General features: G+C 39.1%; 1 protein-coding gene across 1 annotated transcript; it reads right to left on the bottom strand.

Moving 5' to 3' along the window:
* Positions 1-2,371: 2,371 nt before the first annotated feature.
* Positions 2,372-18,767, bottom strand: LOC111599229 (somatostatin receptor type 2). The gene is made up of 2 exons (XM_023314827.2): positions 18,516-18,767; positions 2,372-4,835 (listed from the first exon to the last, which is right to left on the bottom strand). Exon 2 carries the CDS (start codon positions 4,570-4,572, stop codon positions 2,893-2,895), a length of 1,680 nt encoding a protein of 559 aa, XP_023170595.2. The 5' UTR covers positions 4,573-4,835; positions 18,516-18,767; the 3' UTR covers positions 2,372-2,892.
* Positions 18,768-26,408: the final 7,641 nt, after the last annotated feature.

A 26,408-nucleotide genomic window follows, 5' to 3' on the forward strand; every position in this document is an offset into this window, starting at 1 on the left:
CGCTTTGCCGAAGCAATGCCACGCGTGCACTGTGCCATTGTTGATTTGCTTTGTTGCGCACACTTTTCGCATTTTCCAACACTTGCCAGGCACTAACATTTACTATCGCTGACCCTAACCCAGCTACCACAAGCCCGCAAATTGAAGTCTATTGCCCTGGCGTGTGGGGCAGCAACTTGAACAGCGATTACTTCATGCTAAATACTCTACTTGAGTGAGGGATTTATTTAGTAAGTGCTGAAAGAGTATGCCAGGTTCCCATAGATTTTCTATTTTTATATTTTTCTAAACTTTCGCCAGTTAGCTATAAATATATCAAAATATGACTCAATTCCTAGTTAAATCTTATGCGTATGGAGATTTGTTAGTGCATTTAGACCTCACCACGCTCGTTCTTCTTTCACTAATTTCCATTATTCGCAGCTCAACAGCAGAAGTCTTCGGACAAGCACTCATATTGCACGCAATGCAGCTTCCATTGTTCAGCGCCCAACCGGCAGACATTTGCTAACAAAGTTTCTGTTTAGTTTTCTGTATATGTTCTGTGAAATACTTTTTTTCTCCTCTGCTGCATTTCTCTGAGCTAATACCCTACATAAAGGCAGGCTGAAATCGGCTATATATAACTGGTGGAAGAACATGCCTTTACTGATACAAAAAGTCTCTCTTCTATATATATTTTGACTGTGCTCTTGATAACTTGTTCTACATAACGCCTTTGCCACAAACAACTTTTGTTAGAGCATCTTCTAGTCGAACATTCGCTTCCTCTTGGTGAATAAAAGTGTTTTTGGAATTGTCTTCGGACAGTCAAGCGCCCTGCGTTAGGTTGTTAGCATCTTGTGAATCTCCAAATGGACATTACATCAAGCATGAAAATTGTTTCTCTTGTTGACAATTTTGCAGCCCTCTTTGCACTTTGCAGTTTATTGCTTTGTTTTTCTCGCTTACACTTTGATGAGCTGATGCCCTGAAGTGAAAGGTGTTATTATACTGATATGGAGAGTGTACTGTATTAAGGCAAAAGCGCGTCTAACTGGATCAGAAATTTGTACGTAGTCTAACAGTCAGTTGTCTAACAGTTTTTATTTGGTTTAGTTAGAGATATTGATAAGTTTGTCTGCTTGTTCTAGTTAGTATATATGTTTGAATATTTTAGATTGTATTTATTTAAGAATATTATAGATATTCAGAATTAAATTAATTAAGATCGTTGTATAGTTTTCAGGATTTCAATAAGTTTTCATCTAACTCACAACTATCAAGCATAACTCTTATTGTAATATGTCTAAAAATCATATTATATCAGATCTATTTATATATTTTATATATAAATAATTCTTCAACACAACAACCTCTATCATCTATCTGCAAGAGTATTAAAACTTCGGCACGCTCAAAGGAGTTTTTAATCTTGTTTTTATGTGTTTATTGTCGCACTTTCAAATGCAAGTTTTATCAGGCTCTCTCTCTTTCTCTCTCCCTCTCTCTCTTTTTTCTCTCTGTCTGCTTCACCATTTGGTATCTGCATCTATTACGCACAGTCAAAGCTACATTTGCAAGTCAACAGCAGGCGAGAGCCAAGCGAATTCTTACAGCGTAAAAGATAAACATTTAGATAGCTGCAAAGGTAATAAAGGCTACTTTGAGTGCTAGCATTAAATTATTTCATATTCATATTAATTCATACACTGTTATTATAATATGATGGCATCTAATAAATGTGCTTAATATTTGCTGAGAACTCTGTGGGCAATAAAAATTATAAAAATATAATAAAACCAAATTAAAAACACTATTAAAGCAGTTGTAGAAAGGTAATTCCTGCCCTGTAAATTACAAAAAAAAATTCAAATTTTGCGATTTATTTAATTTTTTTTATTAATTTTTGATTATGAACTTAAATTCCATTGAATTTCACAATTTGAAGCAGCTCAAATTACACTTAATACGAATACATGCATTATTCCTGTAGTTTTCTGAATATTGATAAGAGTTTTGGAAATAGTTACAACTATGAGAATGTTAATAAGCTTATTTTTTTACACTCAAAAATGTAAACATTGTTTTTGTTTTTGTTTTTATTTAATGGCAACACTTAAAATGTGATTTTAATTAATTAGATTTCATTTTTTATTATTTTTATTAACTTCTTTGGCTTAACAGCAATTTTATTTATTTTCTTAAATTCTTTTTTTTGTTTTACATTTATAAACATTTTTATTTAAAGGAGTTTACATCGAATTGAAGTATTTTTATTTTAAGATTAAGTTTTAATTAGCATTAATTTCTTTTTTTAATTGAATATCTATAAACCTTTTGAATGAATGATATTTAAACATTCCCATATTATTATTAAATTGTTCTTGTTTGTTTTTAAGCAATATCTTATTAATCGTCTTCGTTCCTTAGTTCATCATCACATTGGGAATTTAATTCGATATTGTGAAAACTTGTTCGAATATCTGTGTATTTTGTTTCTTTTTCGCTTTATTTCCCGTGGAATTGTTTTGGTTGAATTATTCCCCTTCAGATGTTAGATTTTTTGGACAACTGCCCAACTACAACATCGAGGTCTTTCTCTGATTATATCTTTGGCTTAGGGCTCCATACTAATAAATAAAGATGAAATCTGTTTCATCGCTCATAGCTCGCCGAACCTAAGCTGCTAAGCGGAGTATGTGAATGTAAAGATGAACTTAAAAATACTAGAAATATAATCGAAACAGTTCTACATATACATAGTAAAAATATCAATGCCTACAGTAAACACTCTGGTCTACTAACCAGGTCCGCATCCAGAGGCAGCTCGTCGCTATCCACTGCCATTCGCACTCATCTGCGCGCTATAAACACAACCGTCTCGAGCGGCATGCCAGGTGCCGGCCGGTCTTATAAGTCCGTGTGCAGCACTGGCGGCTTACAGTTGGTCTCGGCATTCACGACGAGCAGCGCCGCGGCTGTTGGAGTCACCTGGGTGGGTGCCGCTTGAGCTACGGCCATGGGCTGTATGGCGGTGATGACGTCGGTGCCGGCTGTGGTCGTTGTTGTTGTTGTTGCGGCCATATGCGCATTATTGTTGCGGGCATTGGCCAGCGCCTTCTTCTTGGCCTTGCCATTGTTGGCCGTGGCATTGGGGCCAATCAAACGCTCCGACTGTCGCCCCTTGCCAAACTTGGGAAAGAAACTGTTCTCCAGCTGCAGCTGGGCATTGACGTCCTTGCGGGCGGCACAGGTGCAGGCCTTCATGAAGCTCTTCTTGAAGTTGTCGCTGAGGAAGGCGTAGAGTATGGGATTCATGGCCGAGTTGGAGTAGCTGAGGCAGCCGCAGGCTAGAAACACTGCCAGCTCCAGCCTGGAAGCGCAGCCGGGCGTCGAGCTGATCAAGGCCACCTGTGAGATCCAATGGGGCAGCCAGCACATAATGTACACAGTGATCACGGTCAGCACCAGCTTTGTGACCTTGCGGTGCGAGCGTTTCTTCTCCTTGCTCTTGTGCTTGGGCCCCACCGTGTGCAGCTTGCGTATGACCAGGCAGTAGAAGATCATGATGAAGATCAGCGGCGTCACGAAGCCAAGGATCAGCGAGTACAAAATGAATGCCGTTTCTGATTGTATATTGAAAGCCTCGGGCCAATTGATGCTGCAGGTGAAGTGATTTGGCCCGGACTCGTAGGTGCTGGCAAACAATATGACTGGCAGCATCAGCAGCACCGACGTAGTCCAGGCCACGGCCGACACAACTTTGGAGACAAATGGCGTGCGGTAGCGGGGCGAGGAGATGGGATGGCAGACAGCTATGTAGCGATCCGCCGACATGATTAGCAAAAAAATGGATGAAGTGAACTGGGTCACCGACGTGCTAACCAAATAGGCCTTGCACATGTAATTGCCAAAGGGCCAGTTGCCCACCTGCATAGTGTAGAGCAGAAAGGGAATGCCAATCAAAAAGCACTCATCCGCGATGGCCAGATTGAGTATATAGATATTGGTGACAGTTTGCATCTTGGAGAAACGCAACACCACATAGATGACCAGCGTGTTGCCAAAGAGACCCACAATGCAGACGAGCACATAGAGTATCATCGTGATGAGCTTCAGGCCAAAGTTGCCATCGCGTCGACAGCCCTGCATGGGATTGTAGGGGCCGCTGCCGTTGGGCAGCTCGCCGCCAAAGCCCACCGGCAATGTGCCATTGAAGCCGGGAAATATGAAGCCGCCGCCATTTACCATATTCGCATTCATGTGCTTGTAGTAGTCCGAGAGTTCCAATATCGAACTAATGCCAGCGCCGTCGACGTCGGCGTCGATGTCCATATCCATGACGTTGGGCATAGGCTGTTGGCTGCTCACGTCGGCTGCCGTCGCTGCTGCTGCTGCTGCTGCTGCTGTTGTTCCATTTGCTGACGTCGCCGTCGACGCTGGCGTCGCTGTCAACTGCTCTGTGGGCGTTATTAAGCTCGTTAGTGTCAGCGCTGTCAGCACAAATAACAGGATGCCACAGCCACCATGGACATGGTCCATGTGGCAGCTGCGGTTGGCGGCGCCATTTGGTTTCGAGTAGCCTTTCATGTTTGTTGTGCGGCTTTTGTCGCTGCTGCTAATCCTCCTACTGCTGCTGCTGTCTGCTGGCTGCTGCTGCTGCTGTTCCTGCGCGTGTTGCTATCGTTATGTTCGCTTGGCCAATTTTCAATCCCGGGCAGCGTGCATTAGTTGTTGCCAGCGGCCAAAATTCAAATATTTTGATATGTTTTCCATACTTGATGCGTGGCCATAGGCGTGGGCGTGGACGTGCGAACTGGACACCACGCAGCTCCCGTCACATAATTTCAGTGCTGCACATGAAATGAGAGAAATGGCAAAAACCTATTATTATTATTATTTTGCATGCCCACCATGTTACACAACTAATTAGCTGAGATTGGACATGGCCCAAACAAAATGTGTTATTCAATCAGGCAAAACTTTTCATAAGCCTCTCACGCAATCAGCTTGAATTTAAAAAGTTTTCACTTTAAATCGTCTCTTAGGTAATGCAATTCTTTGTTGTTATTGACATTTATATATATATATATATATATTTATTATATATATAGATTTATATATGTATTCATGTGCTGCAATCAGTGAAACAACAAGTGCTTTCCGCTGTAGCCAATGCAATCAGCATTCGGAGTTGTTTGTTTTCTCGCAAATACTAAAAGTCTGATTTCCATTGTTGGCACTTAAAACTGAATAATGATGGGAAAACGCAACAAGACCTGTTGGCCATTGTGTTTGCACAGCATTTGGCCAATTGAACTGCGGCAGTTATTTGTGCTTAGACCCAAATTGTTTTGTACGAACCGAAACAATTCCAATTAAAGAGTTTAATGTTTTATTATATCAAATGTTAGGCAATTCATTTGCTGATTATATAATAGAAATTATATAAATTTCAGTCAAGCTATGCGGCTGCCTCGTTTTTCAATTTGTAGAGCCTAAATTGATCGTTGACAATTATGATTTACAGTAAAATATGAACATCATGGACAGCAGCAATGCTTAAAAAATATAAAAAAAATAAATCTAATTCGAATATGTAGATATCGTGTATACTAAAGGCTGAGTGCGAACGGAGCCACTGAAAGGAGGAACTTTATTGAAGCAGAAAACTGAGAGCTTTTCCATGATTTTATTGCAAGACAGCTCTGAGCGTGAGAGCAGTCAATGAGTTGACTCTAAAGCATTTAATTCATGAAATTGCCAGAGCAACGAACGAGCTCAGTTCGACTCGGCTGTGGCTTAGCAGGATATGTACCTACTGCCAGAGCAACTCACTGAACTTATTAAAAATGAATAAGCACGCAGCTACTCTGAGACAGCAGTGAAGCAACAAAACATAAGCAAATAAAGTTAATTGCAAACAAGAGGCAAAGCGAGAGAATATTTTCATAAATTGCTAACACAGATTCATAAATGCACACGCCCGAAGGCTGATTTGAGTAATCCCGATGCCCAGCGAACACACCTCTACAGCTTCCCTTTGAGCAACATATGTCAGCCGAAAGGCAAACATAATCCACCTTAGCAGCTGGGAGCACACATTCCAAGTAAATCCAATTAGATAAGAATAGCAAAGGAGCACAAATGGAAGCAATAACTAAAAACTAAATGAACAAAACACGGAACAATTGTGGCTCTTCGTGCAATCTAGTTGAATGGATAATTGAGTTCCCCAAGAAAACAACTTTTGCTGCAATTGCACGTAAAGGAAAGTGAACTTAGCTTTAAGCCATAATTTAGCACAAATTACTCTCTTTATTAGAGCCACGACACTTTAGCGTAAATCAGTCTGCAAACATCTAAACAAAACTCCGCAGACAGCAGCCCAATAAGCTTCCAAGTTTTCGGTTGGGCCAAGAATTAGTTTTGCGCCACGAGCCGCAGTCAAATGGAACAAAGTTTTTTAGGTCAAGGCAAATGTTTGGCAGCACCAGAGTCTCGCAGTGCCTCCGCATGATTTACTTTATTGAATTAATTGTTGTAAGCCGCAACCAGATAAACAACATGAGTCGTCAGAAACGCATATGAGTTGTTGTCTTTCGCCATAACAGGGTCGACAGCTGCGATTAATGACAATTGGCCAGACCCAGACAACCCAAACAAACACAGGCCTAGCTCTGTCTCACTCTCTCTGTTCCTCAATCCCTCTCTCTCTCTCTCTCCGTGTCTCTTCAATTAGCTCTCTAATCGCTTTCTGCTCACAATGTACATCAAATGCGCAACATAACAGTGCCACATGGCTGCGTTTGCAGCAAGGCTTGACCAGCCTCAACTTGATTAGCCGACAGGTAATCAGGCTGCCGTTGCCGATCATCCTAACAGCTCTGTCCACAGCAGCTGCCGGCCACAAAATGGGGTTAGCAATCAATTGCTACACATGTTGCCATTGACGCATATACCACAAAGGGCCATGAACCGACCTAACGACGGGGTTGAGCTGAGGTAGCACAGATAGGCATTTGCAGTAGGTTATATAGACGGGCTCTTGTCCCAGCAGATGGATTATAGTTATTAAACTCTTTGGCTGTTGGGCAGCATCTCAACTAGCTTAGATTTGTTGTAGTCAATAAATATATAAATAAAATATTTAATAAATTGTTATATTCCAGCTATAGCACTTGGGCAGTAAACTATTTACAGCTTTCATTTTAAAATATATTTTTTCAATATTTTATATTCCGCCCAAAAGCCCATTCGATTTTCATAATTCATTTAATTTTTTGGCACTTTTCTGTTTCCACGGCCGAGGCTGAGTTTATAACTTAATTGATAAATGTTCTATATATAGTCTATTGTTTGCAATTTTAATTTATTTGAGTTTATTAGCGCACTCTGTTTAATTAAAAATTATGTACCTTAAACTGAAAGCCACAAATAGCTTTTGGTTACCAAATAAATTGCCCAAGGGCAAAAAGTCGCTTAGCTCTTTGTTAAGAGTTGGAAGTGATGATCAATGAATGGAAAGCAATCAATATGATTTACTTTCAGAATTTCAGCTTAAAGCACAGGTGATTTCGCAAGCAAATCAAGTGTTGTTTCTTTGACTTAAATGAAAGATTTGGTAATGTTATAGAGTAGAGGGAAGATGAAATCATTGCAAAATAATGTTTAAATTATAGACATGTCTGTATGTAAGGTGTTTTTTAAGAGTTGTACAAGCTTGTGCTAGCAACACTGCTCTATTCGATAGTCCAATTAAGCGCTGATAATTGCTTTTTATTAAACTCGAATTTACATTTTGTAAGAAATAGATTTAGACTAGAGCCACACTTGAAAATTGTTGAAATTGGAAATCAAAATAATTATTCTGTTCGTCCAACTCATCGTGCACTTCGTCTATTTTATGGCATAGATAATGTGTGTAAATTAGTAAAATTATTGCATTTGCTTTGGGTATTAGTGAAATGAGTAAAGAAAATGAGTGTTTGGCGCACTTTATTGGCTGCCGGAGTCATTGCTCACATGATTTCATGAACATTAATGGTTATGATTATAATGATGATTATAAAAAATTATGTTTCAAATTGTGTCTTTAAATTAAAATTGTATTCTAACAATAATGTCACATAATCCTCTAACTAACAAAGTCATTTTGATTGAATTTTATAATATATTTAATTTTTTTATTATGATTTAATCTTGTACAACTCTAAAGAATACACTCAAAATTCGACTCAACGAGTGCTGGGAATTCACTCTTTAGACAACAATCAATTCCATTTTCATTAAAGCTGCCAAGATCGATAAAGAAATACGTTTATTTAAGCATTTCTCTGTAGTCTTAGAAGCGAGAGTTATGTATGCATATTGTTCTGAGGTATGCATAATATAGAGCACTCGACTGATTGCATATCTGTGTCGTAATCATTCTATACGTATATCTGCATAGCTAAAGTGGCGAGCTTTAGGGAAGTCCCTTTGCAGATTAGAGTTGCCTAACAAATTTCTATAAATTATTAAAGACGTTCTTCGTCATTATCCAAATGCAAATGAAATAAAATTGAATTAAACAAACGTTTGTATTCGCTGAAGCAATTTATAAGGCGCACACAGTTATATCTATGAAGTGTTGATCTGGCTGCTGCTGCTGCTGCTGCTGTTTATAAACAATTTCGTCATAATGATGTGTTGCCTATTTGAAAAATGTTTCGCATGTTTTAATTTACTTTGCTTGTTCTGTGGCATTTGACTAATGTGCGAATAACATAAAAGATTCAAGGCAAAACGCTAAAGACCCAACAGCAGCAACAAATAAATGAAAATGTATATGAAAATCTAAAATGAAAAGAACAAAAGGCAGGCCTAAAGACTTCTGCGTATGACGTGGACCTGGACTTGCAACTCGAAAAGTGCCCTGGAGCACGGTTTGCGAGCTCTTTAAATTCAACACGCGCATTTTGCGGCTCTTGAGTCTTGGTCGGGCCCGCGACCTGCGTCTAGACACTGATTTCAGTTGCTTCGTGGCCGAAATTAATTTATTGCTTAAATGCTTAGGCGGAGGCGTGGCCGTGGCCGCGTACGGGGCGTATGGGGCGTGTGGGCGTGACACGTCGTTGACGCTAACATTAACCGCTGCTGAAAGCGCGCGTGGCTCATCATCTTTAATGGATATTCATGGAGATAACTTAAAGCGCTTGCTGCCAAGGCGCTGAACCACACCAGCAAAGCCACCTTCTGCGCTCCACAGCAATTTATAGAATCGATAAACGTGCAGTGTGGTTGTCGGTGGCTGCAAGTGACATAAATCAAATTATATAGATAAAAGAGAAAAATAAATAAGTACGCTCACCTCTGGAAAAAAAACTCACACATGAAACGACACGCGCCACAAAAAGTCAACTTGTAAATGTTGTGCACAAATTTGTTATCATGCAAAACCTTTTGATACCCTGTAAACATTAATGAGGGCATATGCATAGGACGAGTTCAGGCGTGCTGCAAGCTGAGTGAAAATATTTGATTTTAATTTCGCTCGCAGCATTGAAGCTGTCATCTATTTGTCTATGCATACCCGATTTCCGTGCAAATACCCACAAAGGCAACATCTTATACAATTTGCTTTCAACTTTCTGTTAGCAGCGAGAGCTTGAGAAAAGTCTGATATTTCTGCTTATGTAGAAAGTTTTCAAATTTATATAACTTCGTATTTATTACATGTAATTTAAATTATATTTTATAAAATTTAATGTTCACTACCCAAAGAGAAACTTTAGATAATTATTATAAAACAGAAGTTTTAACTGTCAGCGCTCTCTTGATTCTACCTGATTCAATGATCATTTAATATGATAATAGTCAATCAACAATCAGTCGCCCTTTTGCCCACATCTAGGAATCCTTGAGTAGCAGCTGCTGTTTGCCTAACTGAAAGTTTAAGCATTTGGCTCTAGGGTATGTTTCATAGTCGTAGATTTTCGAAAGCCTTTCTCTGCGTTGCTATGCGCCTCGAAAATTTTACACAAGTGATTTGGTTATTTATTTGCCGTGAGGTTTTTGCCTCCATCGACCACCTGTGATAACACTTAGTGTCTGAATTTATTTTCAGCAGTTGAGGTATATAGGGAAGGCCCTACTTTCTGTTGGTGTATATTTTGCATAAAAATAATACAATTCGTTTCATTATGAAATATCATGCATGAATCCTGGCTTCCAGGGCAATTATGATTCCATTTTAATGCGGCAGCTGTGCGGGAATTTAAAAACTGCTTAAAGCGCACAGAGACAAATTCCTTTTGTTGTTTTCTTTATTTTATTTTTTATTTTTTTTCGCTTCGGGGAGTCACTCAAAAATTCTAAGAAAAATATGAGTTATAATGTTTTCGGCTATAAAACGACGGCAAGTGGGAGCTCTTAAGGCTATAAAACATTTGGCCGGGCCAGACTTATAGTACGGGTGCGAGTCCGGGCCTGAGCTGCGGCCTGGGGTGCATACAGTAAATGGACTTTGGCTTGACTAAGGCCAAAGTGGGAGATTGATACTTTTTGCGCTGAGATTTGCATAACAAAGCATCGGGGATCGGCCCTCGAATATTGTGCGCTCCATGAGTCTTATTTATGCGCGCCTGACAGCATCAAAATTGGATAATGGAAATTGGATTCCAGCCTAAACGAAAGCGACAACGATGAACCTCGCTCTCTTCTCTGCTTTGGCAAGCGTGCCGCGTGGAACAAAGTAAAACTTTGCAACGCGTCTGCTCCCAGGCACTTGACTTGATTACCACATGGACGACGACACGTGTGCCAAGTCGCAGCATAAGCACAAACACCTGTTGCGATTACCTTTGTGCAGGAGAGAGCAATAGAGTGGAAGCCTAGCCATTGCTATGTAGTCTACTTGATATGCCGCCCTATTAATATTAATGAGCATATGATGTGGGCAAATGGCAAACGTTGACATCACTGCCGACGTCAATACAACGTGCGAAAATAAATATTTAATTATTTATAAATCATGGCCGGACTCGCGACAACAACAACAACTGAGGTGTCGATATCGATGCCTAACTGCGTGGGCGTCTGCAGCATCTCAACTGTCCATAATTTGGCAGGGATGCGACGGGCAGAGCTAAATATTTGACTAACAAGAAGCAGAACAAGCAATGAAAACATAAATTATATATTAAACAGAATTATTTAAGAATTTTTGAAGTGTTAGCATTGTCTGATTAGCATTTATTTTTATAGAAATATCTGCAAATAAATTTTAAATTATTCATAAAATTAATCTATAAATAATTATTGAGATTGAGATCAACTTCTGACACCTTCTCTCTGGGAGCACAAGTAAACCAGGATCGATCTCCTCTGGCTACAATGTCAATTTGTGATACGACTAGAGTGGAGAGTGCTCGCTCTTATAAATTCATAATTTACACAAATACTGATCTTATTGACTATTCACTCAAATGCCTTAACAAATACATAAAAAACTCTTTAAAAATAGATGCTGCATCTGCATCGTTTAATGGCGAATAGAAAACATTTTGATGTGTACAGAGCATAAAAACAAGCAACTGAAATACAACACACAAAGCGAGAGAGAGTGGGGAAAAAAGGAGTAAGCATAAAAAAATAAACAGAGTATTCAGGCGTAATAAAATGCTTGAAATGTATGCACATTGAAATGGTCGAAAAGTGACAAAGTTGACGGCCTTCGACTGGCTGTAAAAATATGCCACTGTACAAAGCAGCAGTAAAATATTTGACATATATTTATTGTTATGGGTAGATGTCCATTCGAGCGGCAAGTCGGCCTCATGTTCGACAGCAAAAACAAGACATGATGGCGCGATAAATGGACGCTGTCCACATAAATCGTAGCACTATGGCAGAAGAGCAAAAAAAGATAAACAAAGCATAAAATAAATATCTGTAGACATTGCTCGACTAAAGGATGTGCTACAAACAGCCAGACAAAATGGGAGATAAAAACTATAAAGGAAACTTAATACATTTTTCTGAGGAAATTTTAAATTAAAAGAGTTGTCAAAACACTTTTCGAGCAGAGATTTCTAGGGTATATGCGAAGGTCCGCTGCGGAAATGAAATGTGTTCGATATGCAGATCAAATTGTGACAAAAAGATATATGCGTCCATGACTTGCCGAACATGTGCGTGCCTAAATAACTTGGCCAATTTATGAGCCAAGTGAAGCTCAAGAGAAACACGAACGACGAATGCAATAAAAATGTTTGCCAGTCAGCCAGCTCCTGATTATGGTTCATAAATTGGCAATGAAAACATAAGCTAGTTAGCATAGGAGATGCTACTGTCCTCTTTGGCCATAAAAGTAAGTTAACTTAAGCTTATGAATCAATATTGGAATTCTTTTTATAGCTTGTCTGTCGCCTGTTCAAGTTGCATATCAATCTGTTAATTTTGTCGCCAAACTGTAGTCAAAGTTAATTTTATGTACAAGTTTTATGGTGATTGGCAAACAAGCTTAGCTCGAAAAATTGTAGTGGATCAAAGTTTTTTCTTTCTCAATTTTCGTTACAAGTTTTTAATTAGTCAGACGACTAAACAATTAAATTTACTCCAACTATGCTTTTTACTCGCAATTGCTTCTCTCAAGCACAAGAAGTCCTCGTGCTTGGCCGCCAACTTGCGCACATTTATCTTACTCGACTGTCTGCCCGACTGGCTTTGGCTTTGGCTTGGGCTTGGGCCGATGACGCGCCATACGGTTATTTGTTTGTGCCACGCTGGCAATAAAAAGAAGGCCCTGGCCAGAGCACTTGACGCTCGTGGCGAACTCTACGGCAAACTTGTCGTAATTCACTTTGAAGCCAAGTTTTATCATCGATAAATTTTGTGCGAGCCAAACACTTGTTGCATGGCACCGACACTTGCCAAGTGAATGGACTGACTGGACACAGTTTCTAAGCCAAAGCCAAGTGTCAGTGTAAATCAATCGATGGAAAATAGCTAAAATTAGATTGAGCCAAGTTGCAGAAAATCCCCAAAGCGCCTTTCTATGCGATTTTCAGCGAGTGAACTGAGCAGAGAATGGCAAGAGATGAGAAACAGATGATTAGGGAAAATGAGTATAAATGAGATATGAGAGGGTGTGAGTGAGAAAGACAGAGAGAGACAGAGAGAGTGAAAGTGAAAGAGAGGAGAATCAAAGAAGGAGAGATCTCAAGAAGCAAACAGAGAAGAGGAGTGCGACAAAACGAATTAGATTATGAGAGAAGACAATAGAAGAGGCAAGTAGAAAATGAACAGAGTAATAGAGAGAGAGAAAGAGAGAGACAATGAAAGACAGAGAGAGACAGAGAGCGAGAGGGAGATTACGAATCAGACGTGTGTGTGCAAATAGATGATGAGAGACAGATGGAAAGGCAGGAAGGAGATGAGTAGAGAGATAGAGAGAGACGGAAAGAAAGTCAGAGAGAGTGAGAGTACGTATCAGGCAGATGTGTGTGTGCAAAGAGAGAGATGAGATCGATATAACGAAATAGATGATGAGTGACAAATGGAAAGGCAGGTAGAAGATGAATAGAGAGAAAGATAGAAAGAGATAGCTATATAGAAAGATATATAGGTAGAGAGACAGAGACAGAGAGATAAAGAAATGGGGATAGAGACCAATAAGAAATAAAGAAATAAGACCAATAAAGAAGTAGAGAACGAGGATGAGTAATATTAAGAATAGAGAGAAGAAGGGCTCCTCTGAAAAGCTAACAAGCACTCATCTCAGCTGCCTATAGCTAGCACTTGCCCAGTTGTACCTCCAGTGCTCTGATATTCTTAGAAACAAACTTGAATTAAATTGGATATTAGATTGCATAGTTATACAAATAATTAGAGGTCGGGCAGTGCGAGGCAACAGTTGCCACACCCGTTGCCATAGGTGAAGGAGCATGTAGCCTGCATGCAATTACAACTAATTGAAATGTGGGCAAAGGTTGCTTTTGATGTTGATGTTGATGTTGATGTTGATGTTCCGACAATATTTTGATAGCTTACAATTTGCTGCAGGTTCGACTTAAAGCCACTAAATTTTGCCAGGCATGGAACGCACTTCAATCCCATCTCTTCGGCAAACAGGCATTGAGATAGCACAAGTGCACAGCCCTTCATGCAGATGGCAATTATGTAATGAAACTTTCAGAAAAACCGACTGCCCTGACTGCAGCTTTGCTGTGAGCACGTGTGTGCTCAGTAGACCACTTGGTTTTGGCCAAGCCGAACGAGTCAATGGCTGAGGGACTCTTGTTCATGAACTGATGATTGTCTGCCTGCAGAGCTTTATTTGTACATTGAATTATGCAATTTCGTAAAATGCAAATCTCCTCAAGCACCCGCCCATTCATTCAGTCATATATGGGGCATTTAACGTCGAGTGGACTGTGAGAGTGAGAGAAGAACAATCGAAGTCTTTATGTGACTGCAAAGAACAGTTGCAAGCAGATCTTTAGCTGGTATCTGCAGATAAGCCTTCTCTGAATTATCAAATTGCCGGAAAGACAAAAGTTTTCATTTAATTTTCTTGCCCATTTTTCTTTTATTGTGGGCGGCCACTTAACCTTTTCTTTTCAGCCATTTTTGGCTGTAATTTCAATTAAAATCAGCGGGCTTCGGTTTCAAGGGTCTGCCTGGAACTTTGCGTAATATGAATAGCCAACTTTTGATAGCTGCCCAGCGCAAATTGTTAATCAAATTCAAAGAGCGCTGGCTCAACTTTATTTGCCGGCGTATCGCCAAAGATTTAAATAGCAGCCGAAAAAGGTAAATGAAAATGAGCTGATTGCGCTCTTTTTCGTGCTGTTGTTGCCTCCTTTAACTTATTGCCTTTTCTGTGTCGAGTTGCTTGCTTGAGTCGAGCGATCTGTAGTGCACGCTATAAACTTATATCAAGTATACGCATGGACTGAGACGTATCAACTGTCGGGTGCAGCCAGCCATGCCTAGCAGCTTGAGTCGTAATATGCTCTTGATAATCTCGCAGAAGATTCAGAATATTTTTCAGTATATAAGTATGTGTTAAGTGTTCTATAAGGCATTCATCTTTATTATTGAAGACGGATTTCGCTGTTAACATTTGAGCTAATTTTTATTTATATGAAAGAAGCATTAGCTTAAGCTCTTAATCTGCAAATTAAATTATTGGCATCTACAAAGCCTTACTATAGAGTTAAGATTATGTTAAATTATATTATATATATTGACTAAACAGAAAGTTTTTATTTTGCAGTTATTAAACATCAGCTAAGTTCAAGCTCAGCAAGTTGGAAAAACTCCTTCTATATCTCCCAATATATTTTGCAGCCTGCAACCAAGTGAAGTACGTTTAAACCCTTCTCTCTATTCTTCTAGCATATATATCTAGCTCAAATCTAAAGAGTATCAATTCTTCGGCTTACATTTTCTACCAACTTTCTCTTTTTATAGTATTTACTTTTTGGTTGCATTGCAAAACTTTGCCGCCGCCAAAAGCAGTTGGCAGGCTGGTTCTGCTCTCTCTTTCTATCTCTCTATCCCTCTCTCTGCCTCTCTGCAGCCCTCAACTTGGAAATCGTTACAATTTTCAAGAGCATTGTGCGCATAAATTAGTTTTTAGTTTCGTTGATTTGAACCGTTCAAGGCTTTGGCATAATTCACCTTTATTTGGCTAGCTTAACTTTCATTTTTTTTCTTTTTTTTAAAGCCTTGCCAACTTTTATGAAAAAGTTTATTATTTTTAATGTAGCACTATTACTTTTTGGCAATTGCACTCAGTCTAGATAATTTTGGTAATTAGCTGAGTTTTCTATATGAAAAAGTCAGCTAAGTTCATAAAGCAGCTAAAGCCGCACTCAACGAACATCGAATTAATAAAATTATTGACAAACAAAATTTGGCAAAATCCAGAGGCGAAATTTCTATTAAAATTAATACATAAAGCAAAGGCTCAAATTGTTGTGCCGGAGTGTGTGTGTGTGCGTGTGTGTGTGTACTGCTGCTGCTGATAACAATGTCGATTTAATTACATTTTATTGACTTTGCCGTCGCCAACCGAATGCCAACTATTAAAGTTTGGCGGCCCGCGTTTGCCTGCTCGTCATTATTATAAGCTCTTATCTGACATTAGGCGCACATTATGCCCCCAGATACACACGCACACATACACACACACACACCACACACGTATATGTGCTTGCCTTTGTTTGCTGTTGTTGTTATTTCAATTACGTGGCAGCAAGCGTAAGGCGAGTGCTAACGATTTTTAAATGAAGCGCGAGCGTAGTAGATGGCTGCAATAGATATTTAAATAATTACTGCAACTAAACCATTTACAAATTATACTAATTAGCCAAGCCAACAACATTTAATGTGGTTTAATAACTAAAACAGAGGGGATTAAGACTTATAGAATAAACTAACTAAAACATTTTTTGCCTTGCATTTGCAGTTCTCGCTGAGACTGGGACAGATCGACTCAGTTTATTTTTCTGGTCAAGAATATATAGTCTATGTGGTCTGCCACGTCTCCTTCTGCAATAAACTAAATATATGTTTTATAAGTGACGCTTTTTAAAAGTTTTCAGAGTGAAGAAATTGTATTTTCAGATACCTTTTATATATTAAGTCATATGTAATAAAAATATATATTTTTAAAAAATTGGTTTGTTTTCATTAATAATTATCCAATTATTAATAAATAATTTTGATTTATATTTTCAAGTTTTATTATGTAATTATTTATTATTTATGTCAATAATAAATATTCTTTTATTATTATTTTAATTATGCTTGAATTACTATTTATTAATATAAAAAATTACTCTTTATATTTAATTTTTAATTATAAATAAATTATTTTGTTTTATATTTTTAACTTTTATTGTTTAATTATTTTTTATTTACACAAATAATAATTATTCTTTTATTATTATTATAATAATTATTCTTTAAATATCATTTATATATAAATAATTATTATTTCATTTTTATTTATTTAATTAATATTTATTTAACTATGTATGCATACAAAAAATATTTAACAATTACTAATTAAATACAAGCTTGTTGAGCATATTTTGCACTTTTGGTTCTGAATAGCCCGAAGTGCTGAAGTGCTTGAGCTGTTCTGTCTTAACATGTGAACTCATCGAGTCATGTAAATGCCTTCGAGTGAGCTTTTCATTAGCTTAATTATCTCTAAGAATATGAATGACTTAATTTCTATTGTGGTCAAAATTTCATTTCAGACTAATTGATTAATAATTTGACTTTGAAATGAGCTAAGCCCAAGGGCAATAAGCAAACACTTAAAGTGTCGAAATCCTTTTTTAAATTATTATTTCTCATTATTTTTAGAGTTTAGATTAATTACTAAATCTATAAATAAAACAAATTTCAGTATACTTCATTCCACTTTTTTATGAAGCTTCTCAGTTAAGTTTTTGCAATTTTCATGTAACAATATGTTATATGTTTCTTTGCAGTTGGCATTGACGGTTGCCATTTATAAGCATCATTCACACTCACAAACACATACAGTAACCCACACAGAAACACATTATATAATTACATTTAATTATCTGCATTGAGTTTGCGGTTTTGCGCTTTTGGCCCCACTTCCTCTCGGCTTCTCTGACTATTTTACTACTACTTAATTCGTTATGTGCCTGCCTCTTTTCTTGGCGTGTTTATTAATTTAGCTTGTCGCTGCTGCGCTCCCATTGTGCCTTGCTGTTCCCCAAGCAATTTGCCCCCAAAAAGTATGCTACGTTTTATCAGCCGCCGGAGCTGAAGCAACAGCAGCTGTGTGAATGGAACGAGATGAGTTCAGACTTTTGACAAATTTAACATGCGTGTGCGACGGAGTCACCACGAGCTTGATAGCAACTTGCGTGCTGTCTTGTAAAGGTAACCCTAGCTCAGCATGTTGCCCCAAAGATGCTCTCCTTGACACTTGAGACTGCTAAAGTTTGTTTGCCTTTGTTGTGATAATCGATTTTTTAATTGAACACTTGTGGTTTAGCTAAGAGCTATGAATCTTAGCAAACAACTTGTTATATGAGGAATTGAAATAACTTATTAAAATATTGGAATTTATACCAAATACTTAAAATAGTTTTAAAGCTGCGCCAACTTCATTCTAATGTGATTAAAAAATGATTGTTTATAGCGCAATCATGAAAATATAAACAAATAAAAAGAAAGTTTCCTTTCTTTATGGTTTTCGTTTTTTCTTTTTAGCCTTTTGAGAATTGGCATTGAATTACAAAGGCAAACAAAGATCCTTGAAGTGTGTGCACTTGTGCGTGGGTCCTGAAGCTTTCTCTTGCCCCCTTCATAAGCCATATAAATTTCCGGCAGTTTCATTTTACCGCTTCGCATAAATTTGACACGTTTTTGTTTTTGTATGTTTTGGCTAACTGTTTATTTTTTTTTTTGGGTTTCCTTTTTCTTTGGTAAACTCTGCATTTGAGTTCATGTTCAAGCAGATTTATTGTACTCTGGCTATAATAAATATTTACCTCGCTTTTGTTTCGAATTTATCTTGCGGCTCCAGTTGAACGCGTTTATAAATTTAAAAACAAGTTTATATATATGTAGATGTCATAGAAGTTTGTTTGCAAATTGTTGTTCTAAAACTAATTATGTGTTTTTTAAGCTCATTTTGTGAGTTTTGAATACTTTTTGGCCTTGCTTTGTATTATTGTGCTATTGTCATTGAACTGTTTCAACTTGAATTTAAGTACTTATTTTTTAAAAAATAATTCACAATTTACACAACTATTTTATTTGATTTTAAATATCATTTTTCACAAATTGTTTTTTATTTAAGTTTTTCGACTTTGCGCGTTTCGCATTCGCTTGGTTTTTTGGTTGTAAAAATTGGCCGAGCGACGACTTTGCACACATGCGTCGCGCTTTGTTGACAGGCAACGACTGAAGCCGTTAAAGAAGCCGCTGGCCCTAACATCATATCTCTCTGTGTGTGTGTGCGCTGTTGTTGTCACTGTTAATAATCATGATGATGCTAATGATGCTCCGCCAGGCCCACACCAAACAGCTGTTCGAGCAGGCGAGCGCGAGCGCAAGAGAGAGAGAAACACACTTCGTGCGCAGCCCGAAGCGCGCTCGTTTCGGAGTCAATTTCCAGCGCTGTTAAGGGCGAATCTAACAGCGGGCAGCTCGAAGTGGGTGGCCTGTTAGCTTAGTCTTTGTCTGTTACCGCAATGTTATTCAGTTGTGCTGTGATTGAATTTTGGGTAGTGCGTGTATTTCAATAATAATAATATTAATATTATTATAATTGCTTTTTAATGTCCGCAGCGGCAATTGGCTTTTGTTGCCTGTGATGTTTCGCCGCTGTTCGCTTTTATGTGCCTGCTGCGCATTTGTTTATAAACAAATTATGTGAATTTGTTTTGTTTGTTTGTTTGCACCTTTGTTGCTGCTGCTGTTGTTGTTGTTGTTTATGGGCGTAGCGGCATTTGCATCTTCTACGAATGGAAAGAAACGCGCAGCAATCGAAATCAATTATTGGTAATAAATCAGCTATCAATTTATGAATGTGTCAATAGATTCTTAAATACATTTTGTGACGTCAAAAGCGTACGCTGCCCACTGTATCTGTATGTGTGTGTGTTGGTGGGTGTCTCTGTCTGTGTGTTGATTTTGTAAATAATTAGCCATAAGCCATTTGGCGTTGGCTATGCGGCGTATGCTTAATATTTCAATTGGCAATACCATCATGATCGCACCCAAATCATGATAATGATGAGGGCGATGGCTAATTTTGTTGGCGCTATGGCCAAAATAAATACCGTTGTATTGAATAAATATTATTCACGGTTGCCATAAATATTCAATAAGTGTGTGCTATTCACTTTTCACGATATATATATATGCAGATATATATTAAATTTTTTAAATGATGTATTTATTTTGGTATTTGCAGTGCTACTGCTCACTCACCTTTCGGGTTGAGCCACGAAGTGCAGCTTCTGCATAAATATCTCTGCTGGCATTCGCTTATTTCTGACATTTATATGTATATGTTTATTAACGCAGTTAATTTTAAAAGCCACTTTGGCTTTTCCTCACCATAAATTTGTTATTTAAGCGCCGTAAACATTTTTAAGCGCGCAACTGTAGGCGCAAGCAAACGGCAACTGCATTAACACAGCAGGCAGCCAGTGCCAAGGACTTGCCACGCGAGCCTCGCCTTGCTTGTGGAAATATATATATATATTTGTACGGTGAAACACGCAGCTCTGCCTAGGCTATATACTTACACTCTGCTACTCTCAAAAATAAACTTTAACAAACTTTGAAATCCAATCTCTCATAGATATATGCAGGCCCGAGCTAACTTCTTGCAGGGTATTTTAGTAGTCGAGCATGCTCAGCCTTATTTTATTTACAATATACTTACAGCATAATAAACATGTAGATGCTGTTTGACTTGGCATAGGGCAGAAGCCAGACACGTTCTCGGTCTCTGTCTGCTGCCGCTGCTGCTGTCAGCAGGGAAAATCTGCAGCAGCCGGCGTCACTCGACGCCTCGAAGGCGGCGCTCGTGACGTGCGTTGGGCAAAATCTTGAGCAGCTCGCTTAATAAAAAGCAAATTAGCTGAAGCACATTAAGTATCAGCAGCTTCACGACTTCGTCACATTACCTTGAGCAAATAAATAGGTTAAACATTTCATTTTATTTTCACTCGTATAATTTGTAAATAAAATTTTACTCAAATTATATAGACTGTGAAAGGCACTCATAAAATGTTGTTGACACGACTTCAAGAGCCTCTCGAATTTTATACCCTTTCTTTGCGCTTTAATTATGCATTTCATTTTGCAGGACTCAAAAGTCAATTTTAAAGCCTCAAGTGGCACTTCCTTCCTGTCATTTGCTGGCCATTTGCAAATTTACAATGATTCCCCCTTTGGAGCCGACGTCTTTGACTGCTTTGTACAAAATGCTTGGTTCATTAATTTATTTGGAATTACGTTCAATTTTATTTTATGCATGCTTAATGGAAATTACAAGCGGCATATGCGAACGCAGAGTCGCCCCTGGCCACCACCCAAAGGCCACCTCGAGCGGTGCCTGGCACTGGACGAAACGAGGCGCTGAAATATGTTTTAAATGACTTCCGTCGTTCACTTTTTGTTTCGCTTTGATTCAGCGTTTATCGACATCAGTGGCTGGGCGTGGGAGTGGGCGTGGGCGTGCGCCTACAGGCGTGGCTTGCAGGTTGCATTAACTATGCAAATTTGCGGCCTCATTAAATGTGTTTTAATTATTATGCGAAAAATAAAATGCAACAACGTGCTAATTAACATATAATTGCAGGGCATAAACATTAAAGCACATTAAGTAAATGTTTAATGCGCTTTAATTGTTTATTTTCCAGCCGGCTGCCAATCAATTAAACAAACAAAAGGCAGCCAAAGAGAAGAAAACATAACCGAACTTGCATAATAAATGCAGATGAGGGAAGCCAAGGAGCTCAGCATTAGTCTGAAAGCAACTGCAGAGTATTCAATAGTCGGCTGACTTTTGTAAGCACTCTATTTTCTCTTCCTGTCTCCCTCCCGCTCTCCCTTTATTTCTCTTTATCTGCTTCCTTGAAAGCAACTTTCTCTCTCTATCTCTCTTACTCTCTATCTCTCTTACTCTCTATATCTCTTACTGTCTATCAATCTCTCTCTCTCTCTTCCCCTCTCTCCCTCTGTCATTCTCTAGAGATAAAAATCTATCTTAATCTCTTTCTCACTTTCTCTATACCTCTCTATCTCTTCCTCTCTCTCTCTCTCTTTCTCTCTATCTCTATCTCTCTCTCTTTCTCTCTCTATTTCTCTCTCTCTTTCTCGCTCTATCTTATCTCTTTCTCACTCTCTTTATATCTCTCTATCTCTCCCTCCCACACTCTCTCTCTATTTCTCTCTATCCTTCCTCTCTTTCTATATTTCGTTCTCTCTCTCTCTCTCTCTCTATTACTCTCTCTATCTCTCCCTCTCTCTCTCTTTCTCTCTCGTTCTCTCCTCCCCTTTATCTGTTTCTGAGCGCATTCCATAGTTGGAGTGTGAGCACTCTCACCTTTCCTCTCTTACCTCCTCTCTTTCTCTCAGCCTCTTTCCCTCTTTCTCTGCCTCTATCTCTCTCTCTCTCTCTCTGTTATATATATCCACATTAGTTCTCTGCTGAGCAAATTCCACTCGCTGCAGCGTTCGACTAGTTGTTTGCTTTATGTGCGAATCTCAGCTAGAAATCACGTAATATATTTGCATATATTTATGGCAGAAAGGGTCGACGACGAGCAGCCATAACAGTGGCTGCAGGCAAGCCGTGGTACGAGCGCTTATCAAGTGGTGTGTAAGCGGCAAATGATACCCGCACGTGTTGCGACTGGGCTTGTCCGTTGGGCCATGAAGCGTGCACGACTGACTGACGAGTTGCTTGCTGGGGACGTCAGCAGACAGACAGTTGGAGACAGTGTATTGAGGAGCATTTGTCTAGCTGTGCTCTCCAGAGACTGGCTGCAATTAAATTTAGAAAAGTTCAAGCATTTGGCGTACTAAAATGTTTATTTTTATGAACTGCAATTGAAAGGCATTGAGGCGCGCTCAAGATATTCCCCACAGCAAACTCCAGCTCTAAACTCTAACCCAATGACCCACATCTAAAAGGCACAAACTCACACTCAGAGAAAGTGTAAGAGAGAGAGAGAGAGAGAGAGAGAGTTGGCATTAACGAGTCAGAGGCAGCCAATGTACAATTAACCCAATTGCAAAGTGTTGTCAACATGCAGCAAGAAACGCGGGCGTACATTGCGTATACGTAACGTGGGCACATATGTGTGCCAAGCAGAGTTGAGGTTGGGACGTATCGTGTGTCTATGTAATTGAGTGTGTGTAACATTTCCTGCTTTTGTTAAACAATTTCCGCCAACATGCGTTTTTACCCAACCAGCCAGCCAGCCAGCCAGCCAAGCCAAGTCAAGCCAAGCCGAGCATTAAGTCTGCAGGACGACAGCTCGCTTTATTGCCATGGCTGAGCGAACTTTGACTTCTCAGCTGCTGAGCTGTTAGCAGCTCTACTACGCAATGTTCTGGCTTTTATGCTGTTAGCCATTTCTTTGAAGTTGGCGCATCATTTGCATAGCTGCACACGCTGAATGCCTCGCAGTCGAACCCCTTTTTCAATATGTGCGGGCCGCTTTGACAGCAGCTCTAATGGAGACGACGACATCGATATGTCCGACAACTTGCTGACGTTGGCTCTTGTTGACAGTTGTCGTCGTCGTCTGATGTCTGACAGGCGACTTTTCTGGCATGCCAAAGATTGACACAACACCTGCCACATTGGCCAGGTCAGCCCGACAGCGTATCGCATCACAGCTCTAAGTCCAGGTGACAGTATTTTTGATACAGCACGTGCCGAGCTCACCACGAGCGGGCTCTGTACAACCCCATGGCTGGGTACGTTTTCAACTGTTGATGCCACAATTGGCGAGCCGTTTAAATTGGCACCTGGCGGCCACTAAACGCCATGTTTCTAGTTGCTTTATTATTTTTTAATGCGTCACACGAGACTGCTAATTGCAACAGGTCGTTGCCCAAGTGCGTTGGCGTGGGGCCAATTATAAAGTTTGCGTGCTCAAGTTGAAACTTTTCGGGTTGTTCATGGCAAATTGGTATTCGTTTCTTGTACTTACCAAAGGCTTAAGTAATAAATGGCAGCTATTAGCAGCTAAGCTTGTTTCTAATTGTATAATTTGTTGCTCTAATGGAATATGCTTGCATAGGATGTGCTTATAGATATTAGAATAATTATGAAAGTTGGTAAATCTCATGGCTTTAAATTAATAATGGAGTGAGCCTTGGCTATGAGGCTTTAGTTATGGTGGATTTTCCAGCATGAACTAGGAGAAGCATTCGGCAATGGCAGACCAAGTACTACATAGGTCAGTAGTAGTTCCAAGCTGGAAAAAAGATGGAAAGCCTTAGCAAAATAAATAAGTTAATGAAGAAGAAGATATCTATATGATTAGATTTTTTTATAAAAGACAATCAATGCAGCTTGGTTCGCCATAGCTCATTGATTTATTCCTTCATATCATCCACTATTGGGAAGGTTACGATACTCTGAGATCAGTGCAGCATAGATCGCTGTAGCTCATTCAGTATTTATTAAAGAAAGCTACCTAAAGTTTCATTTAAATTAACAAAAATTGTCTAAAGTGCATCTATAGTTTCCATATGTGAACTTGTAGTAAAGGAATGTCTCTAAGACTGTCTCTGATGTTGATTAAATTTGATGCATTTAGTAGGTCTCAGACTTCTGATCTTCGCACTCCATTAAAGCATCTGTATGATAACTTTTCTGTCTTGTTCTTGTTGTTATCTCTCGATTGCTCTCCCTCTCTCTCTTCATTTAAGACTTTTCATTAATTTTCAAATAATCTAAAGCTACTTTTCTAGGCTGTCTCTCAGGACAAGCTCTTACTCTATATGCTTCTAGTTAGATTGTCATCTTGCCTTGTCTTCTTAAATACTCATTCCCTCGCTTTATAGCAGGCTTTCCATTGATGTCTTTTCTAATATATAATCTTTAATAATTATTCTGCATTCACTCTCATATACTAACTCTTCAAACAAGCTTTAAACATGTGAAGCACATGAAGCACCAGCTCTCAGTGCATTAATGTTGCATTATAAAATCTATTTGTATATGCCCAGTGGGAGCGCTCAGAGCTCAGCGGTAAGGTGGCAGCAAAGTATTTCACTAATTTGAATGTAATAGAATGCCACAAAGTATGCAATTACCAGCAGAGGGGCACGTAGATTGAGAGAGAGAGAGCGGGAGAGCGAGAGGCTGCGCTGCATCAGACTTCAAGTGGCGCACGCTGCAGCCTAATTTCAATCGCTCAACGCTGCAACATCATTTAATTTATATGCTTGACCAACTGCTTTTGACCAGCAGCAAAAAAGCATGCTAAAAGCAGCTGGTGGAAATGAAATCAGCGAGCATAAAAACCACGGCTGCCACAGGACCCTCACATGGCGCGAATTTGTTTGCTGACTGCTGACCCTGCCCCTGTCCCTGTCCCTGCCTCTGCCTGTCCCCGTGCCCGTGCCTCCTGCTACAGGTCCTTGCCCTCAATTTTAGTGCCTCGAACTCGCATTTGTTCAATTGAAAGGGGCAAACAGTCAGATGCGGCTGTTGCTGCTGCTGCTGCTGCTGCTGCTGCTGCTGCTAAAGAGCCACAAAACATTCAAAGTAATTGATGTGAAGGGCTCTAAGCGCGATAGCGACGGCATTGCTGCAGAGGGTGCCTCAAATAACATCCATCTCGTTTGATATATTGCCAGCAGCCAAAAGGCCAACAAATAAGCATGGCCAAAGTGCGATTAGGCCTTGGCTAAATGCCTCCCTCAATTCCAATTCTTATCGTCTCTAAGTCAACGTTTCACTTTTTAATGGCTTTAATGTGCTTTAATTCTCTTGCAACTCGCATTCAAGTTCAATCGCAATTCTTTGTGGCATTGTCGAAAAAGTTATTTCAGAGATTACAAATCGTTTGCTCGCACCCTGAATTGTTAACCAGGTGCAGCAGGTAAAAATCACACTTGCTGCACATTAGATATATAAGGGAAACTGACTCAAAGGCGGTTTATGCGCGCATGTTTCATGAATTAAAGCCATAAAGTGAACCTAATAATTGTATTCATGCACAATAAAAACTCCATTTCGAATTCACATCGTAAAATGTATAATGAAAAAATATTTTATATATGAGTTGAATGTTTCAATTGTGACGAATCAACTCACAAATATTAGTTTCAGATGGAGTCTTATATCTTTCCATAAGAAAGTAATACAAATTTTACTACGTTCTGTACATAAATCATCAATAAATCATCTAATCAATTATTCTAAGAACTGAATTTTATATGTACTTAAAGAAATATCAAGTCTGAGCAATATTAAAGGAAACAATCTTATATATTACGTGGCGCCCAGCTCCTTAAAAAAAAACCAGAATTTCCATAAATATTTTTATTATTTCCATAAATTCAGCAGCCTTAAGACGATTCACAATCTAATGAAAATCTGATATAAATATCTCAACTTTTCATTACATTATTTAAATCTAGTCATTAGAAGTATAGCATCGCCCTTGTTTGTCAATTCGTGCACGTGTAAACCCAAAGACATCGGGCTGGCCGTCTGCCGCCATTTCAAGTTCGAGTGTAAATAAAGCCATGGCAAAAACAAATAAGTTGAAACGTGAGCGCAGAAAAATTGCAATTACAAGTGGCTCCACCTGGCGGCGGGCGGATTCAACAGTGGCTGCGGTGAGGAGATGCAGCCGTCTTATTGTCTGCGCGTGCCATGCAGCCACAACGCTTGG

Source organism: Drosophila hydei, unplaced genomic scaffold (genome assembly GCF_003285905.1).
Source record: "Drosophila hydei strain 15085-1641.00,03,60 unplaced genomic scaffold, DhydRS2 tig00000001-arrow-pilon, whole genome shotgun sequence".
Taxonomy (NCBI): Eukaryota; Metazoa; Arthropoda; class Insecta; order Diptera; family Drosophilidae; genus Drosophila; species Drosophila hydei.